This window comes from Cololabis saira, chromosome 21, assembly GCF_033807715.1.
Source record: "Cololabis saira isolate AMF1-May2022 chromosome 21, fColSai1.1, whole genome shotgun sequence".
Taxonomy (NCBI): Eukaryota; Metazoa; Chordata; class Actinopteri; order Beloniformes; family Belonidae; genus Cololabis; species Cololabis saira.
Genome location: NC_084607.1, coordinates 29,412,039 through 29,428,708, shown reverse-complemented (window position 1 = coordinate 29,428,708; position 16,670 = coordinate 29,412,039). Strand labels below are relative to the sequence as shown.

General features: G+C 41.5%; 3 protein-coding genes across 6 annotated transcripts in view; all 3 read left to right on the top strand.

Annotated features, from left to right (window-relative positions):
- Positions 1–2,326, top strand: part of bptf (bromodomain PHD finger transcription factor) — a 29,092-nt gene extending 26,766 nt beyond the window's left edge. For 2 of the 3 annotated variants that reach the window (XM_061712431.1, XM_061712430.1), the window contains exons 30-31: positions 85–271; positions 1,485–2,326. In XM_061712431.1, coding sequence (XP_061568415.1) covers positions 85–271; positions 1,485–1,524 — 227 coding nt within the window. In that variant the 3' untranslated portion in view covers positions 1,525–2,326. Of the gene's footprint in view, positions 1–84; positions 272–684 lie in introns of all 3 variants that reach the window. The other variant, XM_061712432.1, reaches the window with a different exon arrangement.
- A 2,253-nt stretch (positions 2,327–4,579) lies between these two features.
- Positions 4,580–7,690, top strand: kpna2 (karyopherin alpha 2 (RAG cohort 1, importin alpha 1)). Its single transcript, XM_061712837.1, has 11 exons — positions 4,580–4,611; positions 4,834–4,945; positions 5,029–5,169; positions 5,532–5,620; positions 5,719–5,987; positions 6,071–6,165; positions 6,285–6,548; positions 6,645–6,878; positions 6,967–7,149; positions 7,236–7,385; positions 7,473–7,690. The coding sequence occupies exons 2-11, from the start codon at positions 4,889–4,891 to the stop codon at positions 7,560–7,562; spliced, it is 1,572 nt and encodes a 523-aa protein (XP_061568821.1). The 5' UTR covers positions 4,580–4,611; positions 4,834–4,888; the 3' UTR covers positions 7,563–7,690.
- A 4,268-nt stretch (positions 7,691–11,958) lies between these two features.
- The window catches only part of smurf2 (SMAD specific E3 ubiquitin protein ligase 2), a 55,124-nt gene continuing 50,412 nt past the window's right edge, over positions 11,959–16,670 (top strand). For both annotated transcript variants that reach the window (XM_061711031.1, XM_061711033.1), the window contains exon 1: positions 11,959–12,417. In XM_061711031.1, coding sequence (XP_061567015.1) covers positions 12,366–12,417 — 52 coding nt within the window. In that variant the 5' untranslated portion in view covers positions 11,959–12,365. The remainder of the gene's footprint in view (positions 12,418–16,670) is intronic.

The following is a 16,670-nucleotide window of genomic DNA, read 5'->3' as shown; positions in this document are numbered from 1 at the left end:
TCACACGGTTGCTTCTTTAACCATGTCCAATACTTTTCCATACTGTGTAGTTATGTTTTCATGCTTCGTGTTTCTGCCTCTCAGATTTCTCCACGATGGAAACGCGTTTGCAGAAGCGACATTACCAGAAGCTCACAGAGTTTGTGGCAGACGTGACCAAAATCTTTGACAACTGCCGCTATTACAACCCCAATGACACGCCCTTCTTTCAGTGTGCCGAGGTGCTTGAAGCTTTCTTCGTACAGAAGCTGAAAGGCTTCAAAGCGAGCAGGTAAGGTTGAGAGGTGGCCGCGTTTCTGTCCCCCACCCGGTGCGTTTCGGTTCCCTGTAAAGCTCTGACTGGCCTCACTGACTTATTCAGAACGTCTGTCACGTTTATTTCTTCTGTTCTTTTCTTCATATATGTGCATTTATGCCCGTCTTTGTTTTTTATAGGTTCTCTTTCTATCACTTGCATGTGTGTAGTAATTGTATTTTGCAGTAGACTGTGCATTACTTGTGGACCGTAGAGGATGCTTGCTTGTACGAAGCAACCTCGGTAGAGTGACGGCTGATCCGTCCGCTGTCTCTTCAGACGTCTGTGCCGTGTTACATCAGTTCTGCGTGTTATCATCTTGCATTTATGTGTTCACCTTTGCTGCATGCCTTTTGATTTAAGCCATCCCATGTTCTTCTTTCTTCCAGATTGTCAGATTCTTAAGTGGGGCCAGTCTAGCTGGAGTCTGGACTGGATGCTGATTTATCATGACATTAAACAAAAAACAAAACACAAACTTTGTTTTCAAAACAGCAAAAGAAATCAAGAAAAGCAGACACAGGAACATGCACAAACAAACACCAAATGTGCTTCTTTTTTTTTCCTTTTTCTTTTTCTCTTAGTTTTTATAAAGCAATTATGGTCACAGTTGGCAGTAATGATCAGTAATCATGTGCATCTTCACTAGGTCGTGTTCAGTAGGATTTTAATGAGTTTCCAATTTTGTATTTATTTCTGTTAAACATCTTTAGTTGGATTGGAAATGTTGACATAAATGTACAAAGCTGCATATTTTATTATAAAGAAATATATTTATGAGAACTTTTGTATGTTACTGCACTCAATTTGGTTTCCAGTGGGTATTAAAGTGGTTGTACATACGTTTTATCATGTACAGTGATTGTGAGATATCTGACTGTATTTGTTTTAAATACTGATGGAACCAATCATTTTTTTTAGATTAATATTCTTTTATTACTCTAAAATCTACTAAAAAGGGTTGAGAACTTTTGTACTTTGTTCCTCATGTTGCAAAGTAACATCAGCTGGAAGTTGTAGAGGATTTCTTCACTAAAACGAGGAATTCCTCCTTAATTACAGCGACGTGGCTGCAGGGTCCTACGTCCCACCGTGTTTGCCTCCTCTCTGTCTGATCGTTATTGAGGTGTACAACAATAAACGAAATGTGAAGAGCTCTCAACTCTCACCCTCTCTCCGCATCCTGTAGGTCTCATAACAACAAGCTTCAGTCTTCTTCAGCATCTTAAAAAAAAAGCATCGCACATATCGCAAACAAAATGCACTTGCCAAGAATATGGCTTTTCTGAACGGTGACTCTGACGCTCCTCCGTGCGACTGGGGCTACCAGCACTGCTGCTTTCACAGGATCGTTCAGGCAGAGCTGCCCTCTGGCCGTTTTTAAAGCTTCAAGGGGGCGACCTTTACTGGGGGGGAGGAGGAGGGCCCGTCTTCACCAGCGGGCCTGAGCAGAGGAGCGAGAATAACTGAGGCATTTCAGAAGAAAGTTTACCTCTGAGAAAAACTCTTAAGGAGATCTTATATTTCCATGTACTTTATTTTTTTGTACTTTCATTGCATTTTTGTTTTCTTACTTAGTTGGAAGGAAGAAAAAAAAAAAACCCTCCTCAGGCCATTGTGGTTGTCATGTCCACTGAAACAGGAACCTGAACACTGACGTACAATGGCTGAGTTTTACTGAGCATCATGTATCAAGTGTTTATGTCTGAATTCAGATATCACAGTGGAAACAATGTTTTTCATCCATTTCCACCCATTGTTTAGTCTGAAGTGGCATGAGAGTCGGTCCGCACCCGGACAGCGTTAGTCTGTTTGGTTCAACTTCTATATAACCTACTGAAAGTATGGTAATAAGCTATTGTAAATGATTTGCTTTGCAGTAGTGGCTGACTGAGACATATGAAACGATATATTTGAAGGTTCCTGCCCCGTTTGTAAAATATTCATGAGATTTGGACTTGATTTCTTTTTTTTGTATTTCAGCTGAAGAAATATTGATGTATATGGAACTTAATAAAACTGAAAAGACTCCTTTCTTGTGTATTTTTGGTGGAAGTGCAAGGCAAGAAAAGTATTTGCTATAAATTAGACACATATTTATGTATGTTAAAGTAACATCTTAAACTTTGATGTCCAAAAAAACAGTCTACAAAGACTGGGACCTGAGGAAATGCAAAAGATTAAATGTCAAACTGAATTTGATAGGAGCAACACGGTAAAAAACAAAAAAGGTTCAGCAATGCGTAGTTTTGCTTTCAGTATCAAGAATGGTTCATGTAAGTCTGGGAACTGAGCATATGGGGTTCAAGTTGTTTTGAAGGTTTGTTGTATTTCCCATTTCATGATGCGCCAGATGTTTTCAGTTTGTGAAAGGACAGGTAAGTTCAGCTCCTGGACTCTTCTACTCCAATGTCCAGCTTTTCTAATGAATGTAGTACTCGGTTCAGCTGAAAAATGTAAGGCTTTCCCTTGAAAATATGTCTTGATGAAACCAAAAGTGTATAGGCTTATTCCTTCTAGAATTTCTGTGCCTCTTCCAGTAAGCTTCCTGTTCCAAGGGCACTAACATGCTGCACATATACAGGACTGTTTCAGAAAATTAGAATATTGTGATAAAGTTCTTTATTTTCTGTAATGCAATTAAAAAAACAAAAATGTCATACATTCTGGATTCATTACAAATCAACTGAAATATTGCAAACCTTTTATTTTAATATTGCTGATTATGGTTTACAGTTTAAGATTAAGATTCCCAGAATATTCTAATTTTTTTAGATAGGATATTTGAGTTTTCTTAAGCTGTAAGCCATAATCAGCAATATTAAAATAATAAAAGGCTTGCAATATTTCAGTTGATTTGTAATGAATCCAGAATGTATGACATTTTTGTTTTTGTAATTGCATTACAGAAAATCACAATTTTCTAATTTTCTGAGACAGTCCTGTATCCTCCAAGATGGAGCTTTTAAACTGAGTCCCCGTTTGGTCTAGCAGTGGCGGCACACAAAATACATTTCTAACAGGATTTGTGTGACCACAGAAGAGGTTTCCACTTTGCCTCCTTTTTAAATGAACATTGGCTCAGAGAAGAGCTTCTTAATCACATTCACATGTTTAATTTGCAGGATAGAGTTTTGACCAGCATTTGTGGATGGGACAGCAAACTGTTCTCAAACAGTGATTTCTGAAAGTGTTACTGAGCCCATGCAAAGATCTCCATTACTGAACCATGGCTGCTTTTAATAGTATGAGGCCCTGAAGAGCTGCATACAACACTGATTTTCAGTCTCATCGCATGTGGGCGCACATTTTCTGTTTTTAAATGATTTACTATGAAAGATTAAATACTGTATTCAAAATATTAGCAACTTTGTGCCCAGGACCATTTTTTTCTGACAGCAGTGTAGCTTTTCAACAGACCTGTGAACTTCTGTCCATCTTCACATCGGCTTCTCTCATGTCACCGACCTGTTTAGACACTTAACTTCATTGGTCTGCAGGCGGTAATACTTTTTATGAAAAGGTATACATAAAAACTTTTAAAACCACTGCCATTTCTAATGTCTGGTTGTTGTATTTTTTTAAATTTTTTTTTACAAAATATTACATTTTTAAAAAATGTTATTCAGATTTCAATGATCAAAAGCCCATTGATTGCATGAACAATATGTCGTGCAAATAACCTCTTGCTCTTCTGTGTAATTTGTATTTATTCACTTATTTTTTACTTATATTTTATATTTGCTAATTTAGTCATTTATATTTGTTTGCTCTTCTGATTCTTACATAGTAATGCCCAGTTATAGACATCGTATGTATATAGAAGTTATACATATTGTGTCTTGTTTGATTTGTAACAGATTTTTCAAGTTTATTTCTGCTGCAAAGTTGAACATTTCAACATGAAGGTCAGTGGACATTGACTCATTATCGGAGCCCTAGTGGTCGGTAGAAGAACTGCAGCTTTTCTTGCACCAAGTCGGAAGTGGGTGCCTGGATATAAATATATAAATATATAAATAAACATTTATATTCTGAACACTTCCCTGCTTGAGCATTTTTAAACTATAGCTCAAATGTGTCGATACGGGAACACTTTATTTTTTTCTGTAAAAAAAACATAAAGGACCCAAGTTTAAACAAATCACCCAAGTCTCGCGATATTTCGTTTGCCTTCGTGATTTCTTTAAACAGTCCAATGAGCGGAGCTGTCTGGATGCCCCGGCTCGAACAACCCAATCAGAGCACTTTTTAGCAGGAATTTAAAGGTCTGTGCGGCGCTTTCCTCTACAGTGCTGCACTATCTCGAGAGCCGGGTATGTATCTGTCAACCGCTTGCTCGTTTCTAAATTCTAAAGGATTCTAGAATTCTGTAAAGGTTTTCTCGTCTCTGTTTTATGTTCCACGTGGTCACTTTACCCGCGGCAGGATATTTTAAATGTCAAATATTAACTTTACTCACTTACCATCTGTCTTTCTGTCCAAGTGGCCGGTCCGACCACATCGATTAATCTTTTTAAAACAATTTGTCTTTGCAGGATTGACACCACACACGAGGGTTTTTTTCTGTCGTTGCAAACCAGATCTTTGAAAATGTCTGAGAACGTCGCTCGTCTGAACAAGTTCAAGAACAAAGGCAAAGATGCCAACGTGAGTTTAATACCCGAACACATGTACGTGTGACTCAAAAGAGGATACGGTTTTTCTGACTTTTTGGTGTGAATTGAACGCAGGAGCTTCGCCGCAGGAGGGTGGAGGTGAACGTGGAGCTCCGCAAAGCCAAGAAAGATGACCAGATCTTCAAACGCAGAAACGTGTCTGAGCTGCCCGACGAGGCCACGTCTCCCCTGCAGGAGAGGACGCAGAACTCCCAGGTCAGTCCAGCTCCTGGTACCCGGAATACAGCTTTTAATCCAGCTTCTTTAGAAAAAGGAAGGGAAAAAAGTATATTTCTAGACATATCCAAGGCCATCAATACTCTTCACGTTACTTAATATGAAATCCTGATAGTTTCTGATTCAAGAGGGCCCATATTTTGCTAAATTAAAGTGTAGTGGGGATTTGCAACCATTTTAGGATCTGTTTAAGAGGAAGGAAGACCATATAACTGAATCTATTGTTGAGCTGGCTGAGGTCGAGTTGACACAACAGCATATTTGGGCCTTGAAACGTAAAAAAAACCCCACACAAATGAATATGCATGTCTTAATTCCTTATCCATCCTGTCTCTCTACAGAGTTTGAGGCAGTGGACGGTTGAGGAGGTTGTTTCGGGGGTGAACAGTGGTAATCTTGACTCCCAGGTCGCTGCCACACAAGCTGCACGGTAAATTTGTCACACAATAGTCATCAAGTTGTGTTTTTTTTTTTTTGTGTGTGTGTGTGTTTTAAACCACACAACTGACCCTTTGTGTTGTTGTGCAGGAAACTGTTGTCCCGTGAAAAACATCCTCCCATTGACCAGATGATCAGCGCTGGCCTCATCCCCAAGTTCGTGGCCTTCCTGGGGCTGCCGGACTGCCCCCCCATCCAGTTCGAGGCCTCCTGGGCTCTGACCAACATCGCCTCTGGAACATCGGAGCAGACGGCCGCTGTCGTGGAGGGCGGGGCCATTCCTGCCTTCATCAGCCTGATCACATCCCCCCACCAGCACATCAGCGAGCAGGCCGTCTGGGCACTTGGAAACATTGCTGGTAATTTAATGGCATGTGGCTGACTTGCTTAGATTGTGTGCTTTTTGTAGCCTAGGTTTCACCTTTTCCTCTTTCCTCATTAGGTGATGGATCAGGTCTTAGAGACAAGGTCATCAAGTACGGAGCTATAGCCCCTCTGCTCAGTCTGCTGGCTGTACCTGACCTCAACGCTTTCACTGTAAGGCTTCATTTCTTTTTTTCCTTCATCGGCCTCTAGGTGGCGTCCAAACTCAACAAAATCTTCTTTTTTTTTTTGTGTGTGTTAAACTGACAATTTCTAATCTAATTTCTTCACAGCCGGGCTACCTGAGAAATGTGACATGGACGCTGTCAAACCTGTGCCGTAACAAGAACCCCTCCCCGCCCATGAGTGCCATCCAGGAGCTCCTACCTGCCCTCATCCGCCTGCTGCACCACAACGACCTGGAGGTGCTGGCCGACGCCTGCTGGGCTGTTTCCTACCTGACAGACGGCAGCAACGACCGCATCGATGTGGTGGTCCATACCGGTTTAATTCCCCGCCTGGTGGCCCTGCTCGGCTTTAACGAGCTGCCTGTAGTTGTACGTATGATAAATATGTTTGAGATGTTTCTGCTTCATACCAAGTTATGAGCTTCTTGCAGGGATGTAAAACTCTTCTTCTTCTTTCTTGGTCAGACTCCAGCGCTGCGTGCCATTGGCAACATTGTGACTGGTACCGACGAGCAGACGCAGGCTGTCCTGGACTCCGGGGCCCTGGCCATGTTCCCTACGCTGCTGCGCCACAAAAAAGCCAACATTCAGAAGGAGGCAGCCTGGACCCTGTCCAACGTCACGGCGGGGAAGGACTCTCAGATCCAGGCGGTCATCGACGCAGGCCTCGTCCCGTTCATGGTGGATTTGCTCTTGCGAGTGAGTTGAAGTTGCAACATCATCAAATGGTTGACTGCATGAAAATTGGCGTTTTGAATTTGACTCACCATGGTTTTCCTTCCTGCAGGGTGACTACAAAACCCAGAAAGAGGCTGTTTGGGCGGTAACAAACTTCACCAGTGGGGGCACTGTGCAGCAGGTGATTTACCTCGTGCAGGCCAATGTGCTTGAACCTCTTCTGGGTTTGCTCTCCTCCAAGGACAGCAAAACTGTCCTGGTCATCTTGGACGCAGTCACCAATATCTTCATGGTCAGTGCATCAAGCCACAACAATCCTGCATCATTCCAGAGTCCATGTCCTTGTCATGATGGTTCTTTTGTTTTTTTTCTTGACAGGCTGGTGATAAAATCGGGGAGTCAGACAAGCTGTCCCTGATGATTGAGGAGTGCGGCGGCCTGGACAAGATCGAGTCACTTCAGTCTCATGAGAACGAGATGGTCTACAAAGCTTCCCTCAACCTGATTGAGAAGTACTTCTCCGAGGAGGTGGGCATAGACGCGTCTAAAATACAATGTTTCCATCACTTAACTTCTGTTTGATACTTATATTTTTTTTCTTCTTTTCTTTTAAAGGAGGAGGTGGTGCAGAGTGTTGCCCCTGAAACGACTGAGAACGGTTACGCGTTCCAGATCAATGAAGCCGAGAGCAATTTCAATTTCTAGAAGACTTTCTAATCCCTTTGTACTTTACTGTACCTTCTTGACTTCTGTGTTTGTCCCTTATTCATGTGCTGTCGCTGTCTTTTGTATGTATTGTACATACGAGTTTTGTAAATAAAGTTTACTATTAATATCTCTGGTTTTATTTGGTCATCAACTATTGAATAAAAATTTTACAAAGTGATGTGGCCAAGAAGGTCAGATGTTTTCAGCCTCGTAGCAAAAAGAAAGAGAAGCAAGTGTAATTTACTCCAGCTGACAACTTTGATGCAGTTTTAAGGTCAAACTACTTAGGGCTATCAAATTAAACATTTTTAAAAAATATATCTAGAATTTTGTGTGTAAGAAATCCCTTAAGGGTAATAACAATTAAATTAGTTACTAGAAGTGTTTTTTTTTTTTTTTTTTTTTTTTTTTTTTTTTTTGTAATTGCATACTTTCACCAGAGGGAAACGGTTGAGGTATTGTGATAACTGGTTACATTTGAAATGGTTGTTTTTGCTTCCATGAAAGTTTAACGGCTCTGTTAACTTGGTTATCCCAACATTTTGGGGGAAAAAATTTGATTCTATTTGTGGAAGATGGGCATTAAGTGTGTTCAGTCTAAATTCTCTAAGAAAGTGGAAAAAAGAATCTGAAAATCTGAGACATGAGTACTCCAGGTCTTGGGGGATTAAATGAGATGTAGTGCAGCCGTATTATGTATCTATCGTATCCATGATTGCTGTCAGATGTGTATTTACAATGTTCATGAGAAGTTACTCTTAATTCAATGCTGTCCAAAGGGGTCTTGTCCATGTTATGTTGTGCATTGCATAAGAAAAACATCTAAGCATATATTGCTCCGGTAAACAAAAGGGTGTTTCAGTTGTATTCTGAAGTCAGATTTTCTGAGATCTTTGACGTTAGAGAAACCGTCACCCAACACAGCTTCAGAATCCAACATGCTCCGTTGGGAAGAAGTATTGCAAATAAGGGCGAGCAGCTGTTATGGTTAGGCTGACTTTTGGAAATATTCATTTTTCAATTTGTCAATCTTGGATGTAACATCTTGCATGGTTTCCAAGTCACATGTTGGAAGTTAAAAGAGGATCATCACACACCAAGCTCCCAATGTCTTAACCCCCAAACTATGTAAAACCTGGATGAACCTTAACAAGTGAGTTAAGTTTGTTCGAAGTCCGAGGAGGAAACAAAAGTGCATGTTAAATGTAATTGGTGACCCCCACATGTGAATCCGATATGCGTGTGTCTTAACATTTTGCTCTTTTTTTCCCCCCCCCTAAGATAAAGAGAATCTCCAAGCACCGCCCCCCTAACTTGAGTTGAAACCAATGCATAACAAGAATTTTATTTTTTTGTGGCATCTGGGGTTTGTCTCCAAAAGTGAGTCAATCACTGACCATATCCAACTAAACATATTTACAGCCTGGTTCAATAATTATTTCGGTATCCATCGCTAGATTTCACAGCCACATCAACTGTGTGTGTGTGTGTGGATTTACTTAGTATAACACTTCAGGTAAACCTTTTCAAAGAAATAAATGTATGTCTGATAGGGGGTGTATCATTTTAACTGGCAGGGGGCTTAGCCATTATCACCTCCTGATCAGTCAGTACGTTTACATGCACTAACAGAAAGCACAATTGTTGGCTTAATCCGACTGATATCACATTTTTAAAAGCCATGTATACACCTTAGTCGGGCTGTTTGTTGCCTATAGCTTGATTTAGATCTACATGTAACCACACTGTAATCAACAGTTATACTGAGCCAGCGTCGGCTAAGTACAGCTGATGCTTTTGCCACCGAAAACATCTGAAACAGGATATTCCGCTTCAAATGTTAGTCTGCAAGTTACCCTGGTACCCAGGGTAACTTTAACTGACATTGGGTCTATTTCTCCCGTCCATTTGCGTCACGGCTCTGTCATATGAAAAAGTAGCTTCACAAAACCCCTCCTCAGAACACCTATGGGGGATGTAACGGCTTGTCTGTACAGTAACAGTACATTTACATAGACGTTTTGTGCTTCTTACCTGCCTTTATCATATCAAAAACAACCAATCAATACTCTTCCTTTTTTGCTCTGCCATTGAGCTAGATACTTTGAAAATGTCCCAGCCCCAATTATAATTTAATTGGCAAACACTTGCTGCTGATTTGATTGACTGATGCTTGCATTGAAGTGTAGAAAGTTTAAAAGGTCCTACCTTTTGACAGAGGCATTGCTCCGCTGCAAAGCATGACCGACCTTTGATTTGATCTCTCTCATTTGAAGTGAATGGATGGTGACGCACTGAACGCTTCCAATGCTGCTGTGTGATCATAATAATTAGTCTATGATCTCAATCCAAGTCTAAATCAATAAAAAAAATTAAAAAAAACACAAATGTTGATTTTAACAATCTCTGGATGAAAATGTCCTGTGACTTGGGGATTCCAAAAGGGGGGGCAAAGGAGACGGATTCTAGGGAGCCAGGATTGAGGGGGGCCAGAGAGGCCCCCAATGTTAATCAAATGATGAGTACAGAAAAAATAATGACACTGAGTTATTAACTAATGACAAATGTTTTATTTTCATCAGCCGCAGGTCACGCACCGGCGGTGTGTCACAGACAGTATTCAGAGTGCTGTTATTCCCCTACTGTAGATGTCAACTGTCATGTTGTTTTTCTTCCACAAATATGGTAATGATAGTCAAAAATACCATTGAAATGCATAATTGTGTAAAATAGCATAAAAAATGTCACTGACTGCGTTTACATGCAGTCAATAACCCTTTCCGGAATATTAGCAATAACCCGGTTTTGCACGGCCATGTAAACACCAATAACCCCTTTGAATAACCGGAATTTGCTCATATTCCGGTTTTTAAAAACCCGAATATGACCCCTGGGTTACTCCTTTTCTAACGCGAATATTTGGTCATGTATAGCCTAACGGGATTTCCCCATCAAAAGGAACAGGAATTTGTTTTCTGCGCATGTTCTCTTGCAAGGAATCTTGGTCTTTTGAGTCCAGGAAGTTCTTATAAACATGGCGAAACACAAGACCAGGAGCAGACTTATCTATTCATAAATGTAATGAAAGATATGAACATTTTGGCATTTGTAGATGGTAGAAAGTACCGGGATAGCGAGATTTACAAAAAGGTGAGCGTAAAGTTACGCGAAGCAGGATTTGTACGAATGCCAGACCAGATCAAGCTCCGCTGGAAGACGCTGAAAAAGGCGAACTACAGGGCCAAGAAACAAAACTGCGCTTCTACTGCGCTGTTCATTATCCACCCTGCTGCTGTCATTGTTGTTGTTTTGAATTTGGATACAGGAAGAAGAAGCAGAAATGACGGGAATTGTGTCATGACGTTCTCTGTGCGTCGCTGGTTTGATCCAGATATCCCAAATGATTAATCACCATGTATACAGGGATAACCCTCATGTATGTAAACAGAATATTCCGAATGTTTCAGTAACTGGAATATTGACCTTAACCCGAATTTTGACTGGATGTAAACGTAGTCACTGCTATATTGGGGGCCCTGTAAAGATTCTTTTCATGGGGCCCAAAATCCCTAGCAGCGGCCCTGCACTGCAAAAACTCAAAATCTTAACAAGAATATTCGTCTTATTTCTAGTTAAAATGTCTCATTTTTAGTAAAAAAAAATCTCATTACACTTAAAACAAGACTCATCATTGGAAAAAACAACAATTTTCACCTGTTTCAAGTAGATTTTCACTTAAAATAAGTAGAAAAATCTGCAGTGGAACAAGATTTTTTTGCTTGTAATGAGAAGATAAATCTTGTTCCACTGGCAGATTTTTTCTACTTATGTCAAGTGAAAACTTACTTGAAACAGGTGGAAATTGTCAAATAAGTTATTTTTCTGGTGATGACTCTAAATGTTGATATAGCAGTAATACCACATTCATTGATGAAATGACATAAGGGATGGAAAGGGGGGATGGATGGCAGTTTTATTTCAGGGGGGATGCCATCCCCCCTCATACCCCCTCAACTCGAGTACTGGTTGTATGGATCCATGTTACGTCCCTGTAAAAATTCATACATGAACAGTCACGGTTACATTCTGCTTTTAAAGAAAAATGGGAAAGTACGCCACCGTCTAATGCACAGACACACTGACCCACTCACGTGTAAAGTTGATTTATGGTTCCGCGTTACACCAACGCAGAGCCTACGGTGTACGGTACGAGGCACGCGCAACTACGCCGTACCCTACGCCGTAGGCTCTGCGTCGCTTTAACGCGGAAGCATGAATCAGGCTTGATGTGCCACATGTTGGAGCGGCGCGCCTCCCGCAGAGAGCGCTGTCGTCATTGGCTGCAGCTGCAGCAGCTCCGGCCCCGGCTCTCTGCTCTCTCCCGAGCAGGATCTTCCCCCGGAGCTTCCACTCCAGCTCCGGACGAGCTGAGACCAGGACCGGTCCGAGCAGAGCCGGAGATGTGAGGACCAGCACGGACCAGCAGCAGCTCGTCTACTCTCTCCACCGGGGAGCCCTGTAGTAGATGATCCACAGCAGCGCTGCGACCCACGTTTATACCCCTTTTTTCTTTCCTTTTCTTACGTTTGATTTTTAATTTTTTACATTTTTCCTATTTCTGAGCATATGCTATGGCAGTTCGGTCCACATCCGGGCCACAATGCTTTGACTCCATTATAGTCTGAAACTGGTGGAGAGGTTGATAAACCTATTTTATTTATTTTTTTCATTTTTTCTTCTTTTTTTTTAACATAAAACGACACATTTTCAGTTTGCTAGAGTCTCTCCTCGGATGAAGAGATGTCCAACCAGGGGGTTCGGCGGAACGGTCCTGTGAAGCTGCGGTTAACAGGTAGATATCACACACACACACACACACACACACACACACACACACACACACACACACACACACACACACACACACACACACACACACACACACACACACACACTGGCCACAGGGCTGGGTCTATGTGCTGGACGGGGACAGTTCCCATGGGCATTGGCTCATGTCATTTCCACACTTTTCTCAAGCGCTGCCATGTATATTATTGTTATTGTGTCATTAAACCGCCTGATATGGGGGAGGTTGGTCCAGGCGAAACAGAAAGTAACGCTGCATTGTGATATTATTGTTCCTGGAAATAGTCTGAGCCTTGTGATTGTCGCCAGCCAAAAACCACCAGCCAAAACACTGGTGCCCCATACTAGTAAGCGTGGCTGCGTTCAAATGCACTGGTTCTGGCTGGACTTGACTAAAACCAGGCGAATAAGGGGAGATTTTAGCCCACACTTTGAAAAGAAATGAGGGTGTGAAACAAATAAAACGCTTGCAGGGCTGGAGGGAAACCCAGCAGCAGCTCTGTAGCCTAGCCGGACCCCTCAAGCCTGATTTATGCTTCTGCGTTAAATCGACGGCGTACGGTGCGCGTCGCCGCGTACTTTACGCCGTAGGCTCTGCGTCGGTGTAACGCGGACCATAAATCACCCTTCAGGTCCACACACATTTCGCCTTTATGCCGACATAAAGCTCTTGCCGGGGCCGCCAGGCAGCCCCGCGGGTCACCACAGTTCACAGCACCGTTCACAGCCGCCCCTGAGCAGCCAGCCGTGTCCTGTAACTGTCTCCTGATGTACATCTGCCCCCCTTTGTTTGTTATTGTTGTGAAAGCAGGTCAGCATTAACTGCGTTTCCTGCAGCACTTTTCTTCTCCCCACGTTGGGATTCACTGCTCAAAACACACTGGTGTTGTGAAGCAGGTCTGCCCTGATTGAACATCTCTCTCCCTCTCTCTCTCAGCTGTTTTGCTTTTTGTCTTTTCAACACAAACAGTAAAAAAAGGAGGAAAAAAAGAGAAGGTTTACATGAGAGCCGAGCAGTGTTTTGACTGCGAGAGAGGTCAGACGGCTGGCCCTTTTTGATGCATGTCCAGGATCTGACCTGAATCTGATTTCAAGGGCTCGTTTCATTCCACCACCACGGCCAAGTTAAATATTTAAACTGGTGCTGTTTCTGATAGGGACAAGTGGAAACAACAAGCAGGGATTTTTTTTATTTTTTATTATGAGGTGGGTTTTAATGAACGGGAGATGCAAGATAGCCAAGGACAGCAAGCTTTCGGCACTGTGTTTATAGTAGTTTTAAAATGGGCGGTAGATGGTCGAAATGTTAGCACTTTGAAGTTGCTTTGCCTTGGAACGTTTGACTAAATCAAGGATTTTAATGGTTATGATAAATAGATGTGTAAAATCTTGACACACTGGTTTGTTAAAGCATGATTATTGTGCGTAAAATCTTCCGTCTTGTCCTCAGGGACATATCACCACGGTGTTTCACTGACACAACTTTCACGCTGAATTGAATTGAGATGAACCACAGAAGTCTCCTGGTGGTATGCAAAGAATGCAAGTCCACAGTGAAAAACTGTGAGAGCAGGACCCCATAGACCACCTCCCCTCTCAATACTGACTCTAGACGCCCACTCAACACTTAATATTACCTAGCTCTCCAAGCTGCTGCCTCTTACCTTATATCTTTTATTTCCCAGTTTACTTTCTAGATTAAACATTTTTTTTTACGTATCGTCAGGAGTCTCTCCACAGAAAACTTTCTTTCACAGTTGGGTAGTATTATGAGACGTCTTTCACATCATCAGTAGGTCAACCTGTTGGGAAACTCTACAGCAGGTTGTGTGAAGTCCTAACTTTAGGAAAACTTCACCAAACTCTTTTGTGTTTTTTCCTTGTGTGGCCCTGCACAGCTCCGATACTAAACTATATTTGCCACAAAGTGAGTAGTGGTGTAAGGGTAACTTCACATCTACATATTTCCATTTGTAGTCAAGTTAATTTTCTTCCACATTGCTGTTGATTAGTTTCCAACAGGGCTGCAGCGACCGCTCGGCTGGTGACAGTAATCAGCTGGGGTGTAGTTTGACCACCTGCGACTGGTGACCATCGTGTGTTTAGTGACCGTTGTATGTTCTTGCACATGTTTTTTTTTTCTATCACAAATTTCGAGGAACTCAAAGCTGGGGATTTGTAATATCTTTGAGGCGTTCAAAAATGATGTCAGAGGAAGCATATATCTTATTTATGGCCATGAGACATGAGTGAGAACAGACACATCAGTATTAATGTGGCTTTTTGCCCACACACATGCTCTTGAGTGTTGAGGTTATCAATCTACAAAGATTTTACGATTCATGCCTGCCAAGATTTTCATATATATATATATATATATATATATATATGCATGCACCCCCCATCACAGATTACTGGGCATTTCAATGCTTTACGTAGTAATCTGAGATTTTAATGCTTGTGTTGATTGAACAGATGATAAAGGGTATAATCTAATCAATTTAATACATGTAATTTCCCACTGGGGATTAATAAAGAATCATTGAATTGAATAAACCTAAGTCTACCGTTTATGGAAGTGTAAATGTATTAATGAGAGTGATTTAACTGGACATTTATGAAACTAAAGGGTTACGATTTATCAGTCCCTTCCACACATCTTCAGTTTGCACGAGTGTTTGTACAGCAAAGAGGTTGTAACCTGCAAGAACGGTCAACTTTAGTGCCCTGATCAGTGCTGGCAAATATTACCGTAAAACCTATAAAGACTTGTTTTAGCCGCACAGACTGGACGGTGTCATTGGTGGCTAAACAGTTCCAATATACTTTCTCACAATAATACATTAAAAACCCTTTTTTCACACTTTAATGAGGTGGGTTTTCAGGCAGGTTTCAATAATCCGGTGAATCGCAAAAGTGTAATGGAAATGCTTTTTGTACATTTTTGATGAGCACTGAATGTGCTGGTTAGTTTGAAGTCATCAAAATGTTTTTGGCCTCATTAATACGATGTAGTTATTAATTTCTGCATTACACGAGGGCTTTGTCTCTAAACAATCATTTGAACGACCATCTGCTGCCTTCATCATCTGACTATCTTCTCAACAGCGGTGGCAGCAATCGCAGTAATGTGTCAAAGATTAAAGATGTTTTTGTGCATCTTTTCCGAAGTTGAGATTTTCTTTTTCTTTGATTTGAAAAGGGAGGACGACATCAGGAGTGAAAAACACAGTTCAAAAGGAACACCGACTCCCACAGCACTACCTTTATCGCTAAATTCAGAGCTTTTCTTTTGCGAGTGTAATGGAAACGTGACTATAGTTACACCTGGCAAGCACACTACCATGGTAGATTTACTTGGAAGTTTGGATGCAGCCTTAGATTTCCAGTGATGGAGGAAGTAGGGTCTGTAACTAGCTGCATTTTTATCAAAAAGCATGTTAATTGTAGTTGAGGTCATATAATGACATCCCACTTAAATCTGTAGGCCAAACCTTTTAAAAAAATGTCATTTACCTGGGGTTTGGTTTCCACAGAGTAGTGGGTAGTTGGTTGCCCTCCAGCTGGAAAGCTGCCTCATTGATCCCCATCTCATGCCAAACTGTCCCTGGCAGGACGCTGAACTCTGCATTGACCCGACCACTCATCCTGTGAATTTCCAAGTATAGATAAATGCAAATGTTACAGTAGACAGGTGTAATGTCAATCTAAAACCTATGCCAAATCAATATGTGGAACACAATGACTAGCATTGCCAACACTTGCAAAGGCAGAAGTTAAAAGAAGTATGTTTTTTGGATATAAAATTACATTTGGTGTGTCTTGGCGCCCCAGACAGGTTGTGAAAGATGACTTCTTACATCTAAAGAGGTCTATAGTTATTTGTGTTGTAGGAATCTGTAACGGATGACAACCTCTGACAAACCTGCCCATTTGAACCAGATGTTGCAGACATTTGCCAATAATTAAACTGAGGGGGGAAAAAAAAAAAATCACAAGCAAGCGGCTAAAACTGACACTTGTGGTGGGAATTGGTCCTTGACAACACAGTAAAGATTTCCATTATACATTACAGCTGATCGCTCTTATATTATGTCACACACAAACATAGCTAATGGCTTAACATGCTCCATCCACCGAGGCATAAATTACACCACGAAGGCACGGCTCATTGCTTTGTGTGATCATTCATAAATTCTGTCACACATACATAGCTCTCGGTGTAATTCGGACCACTTT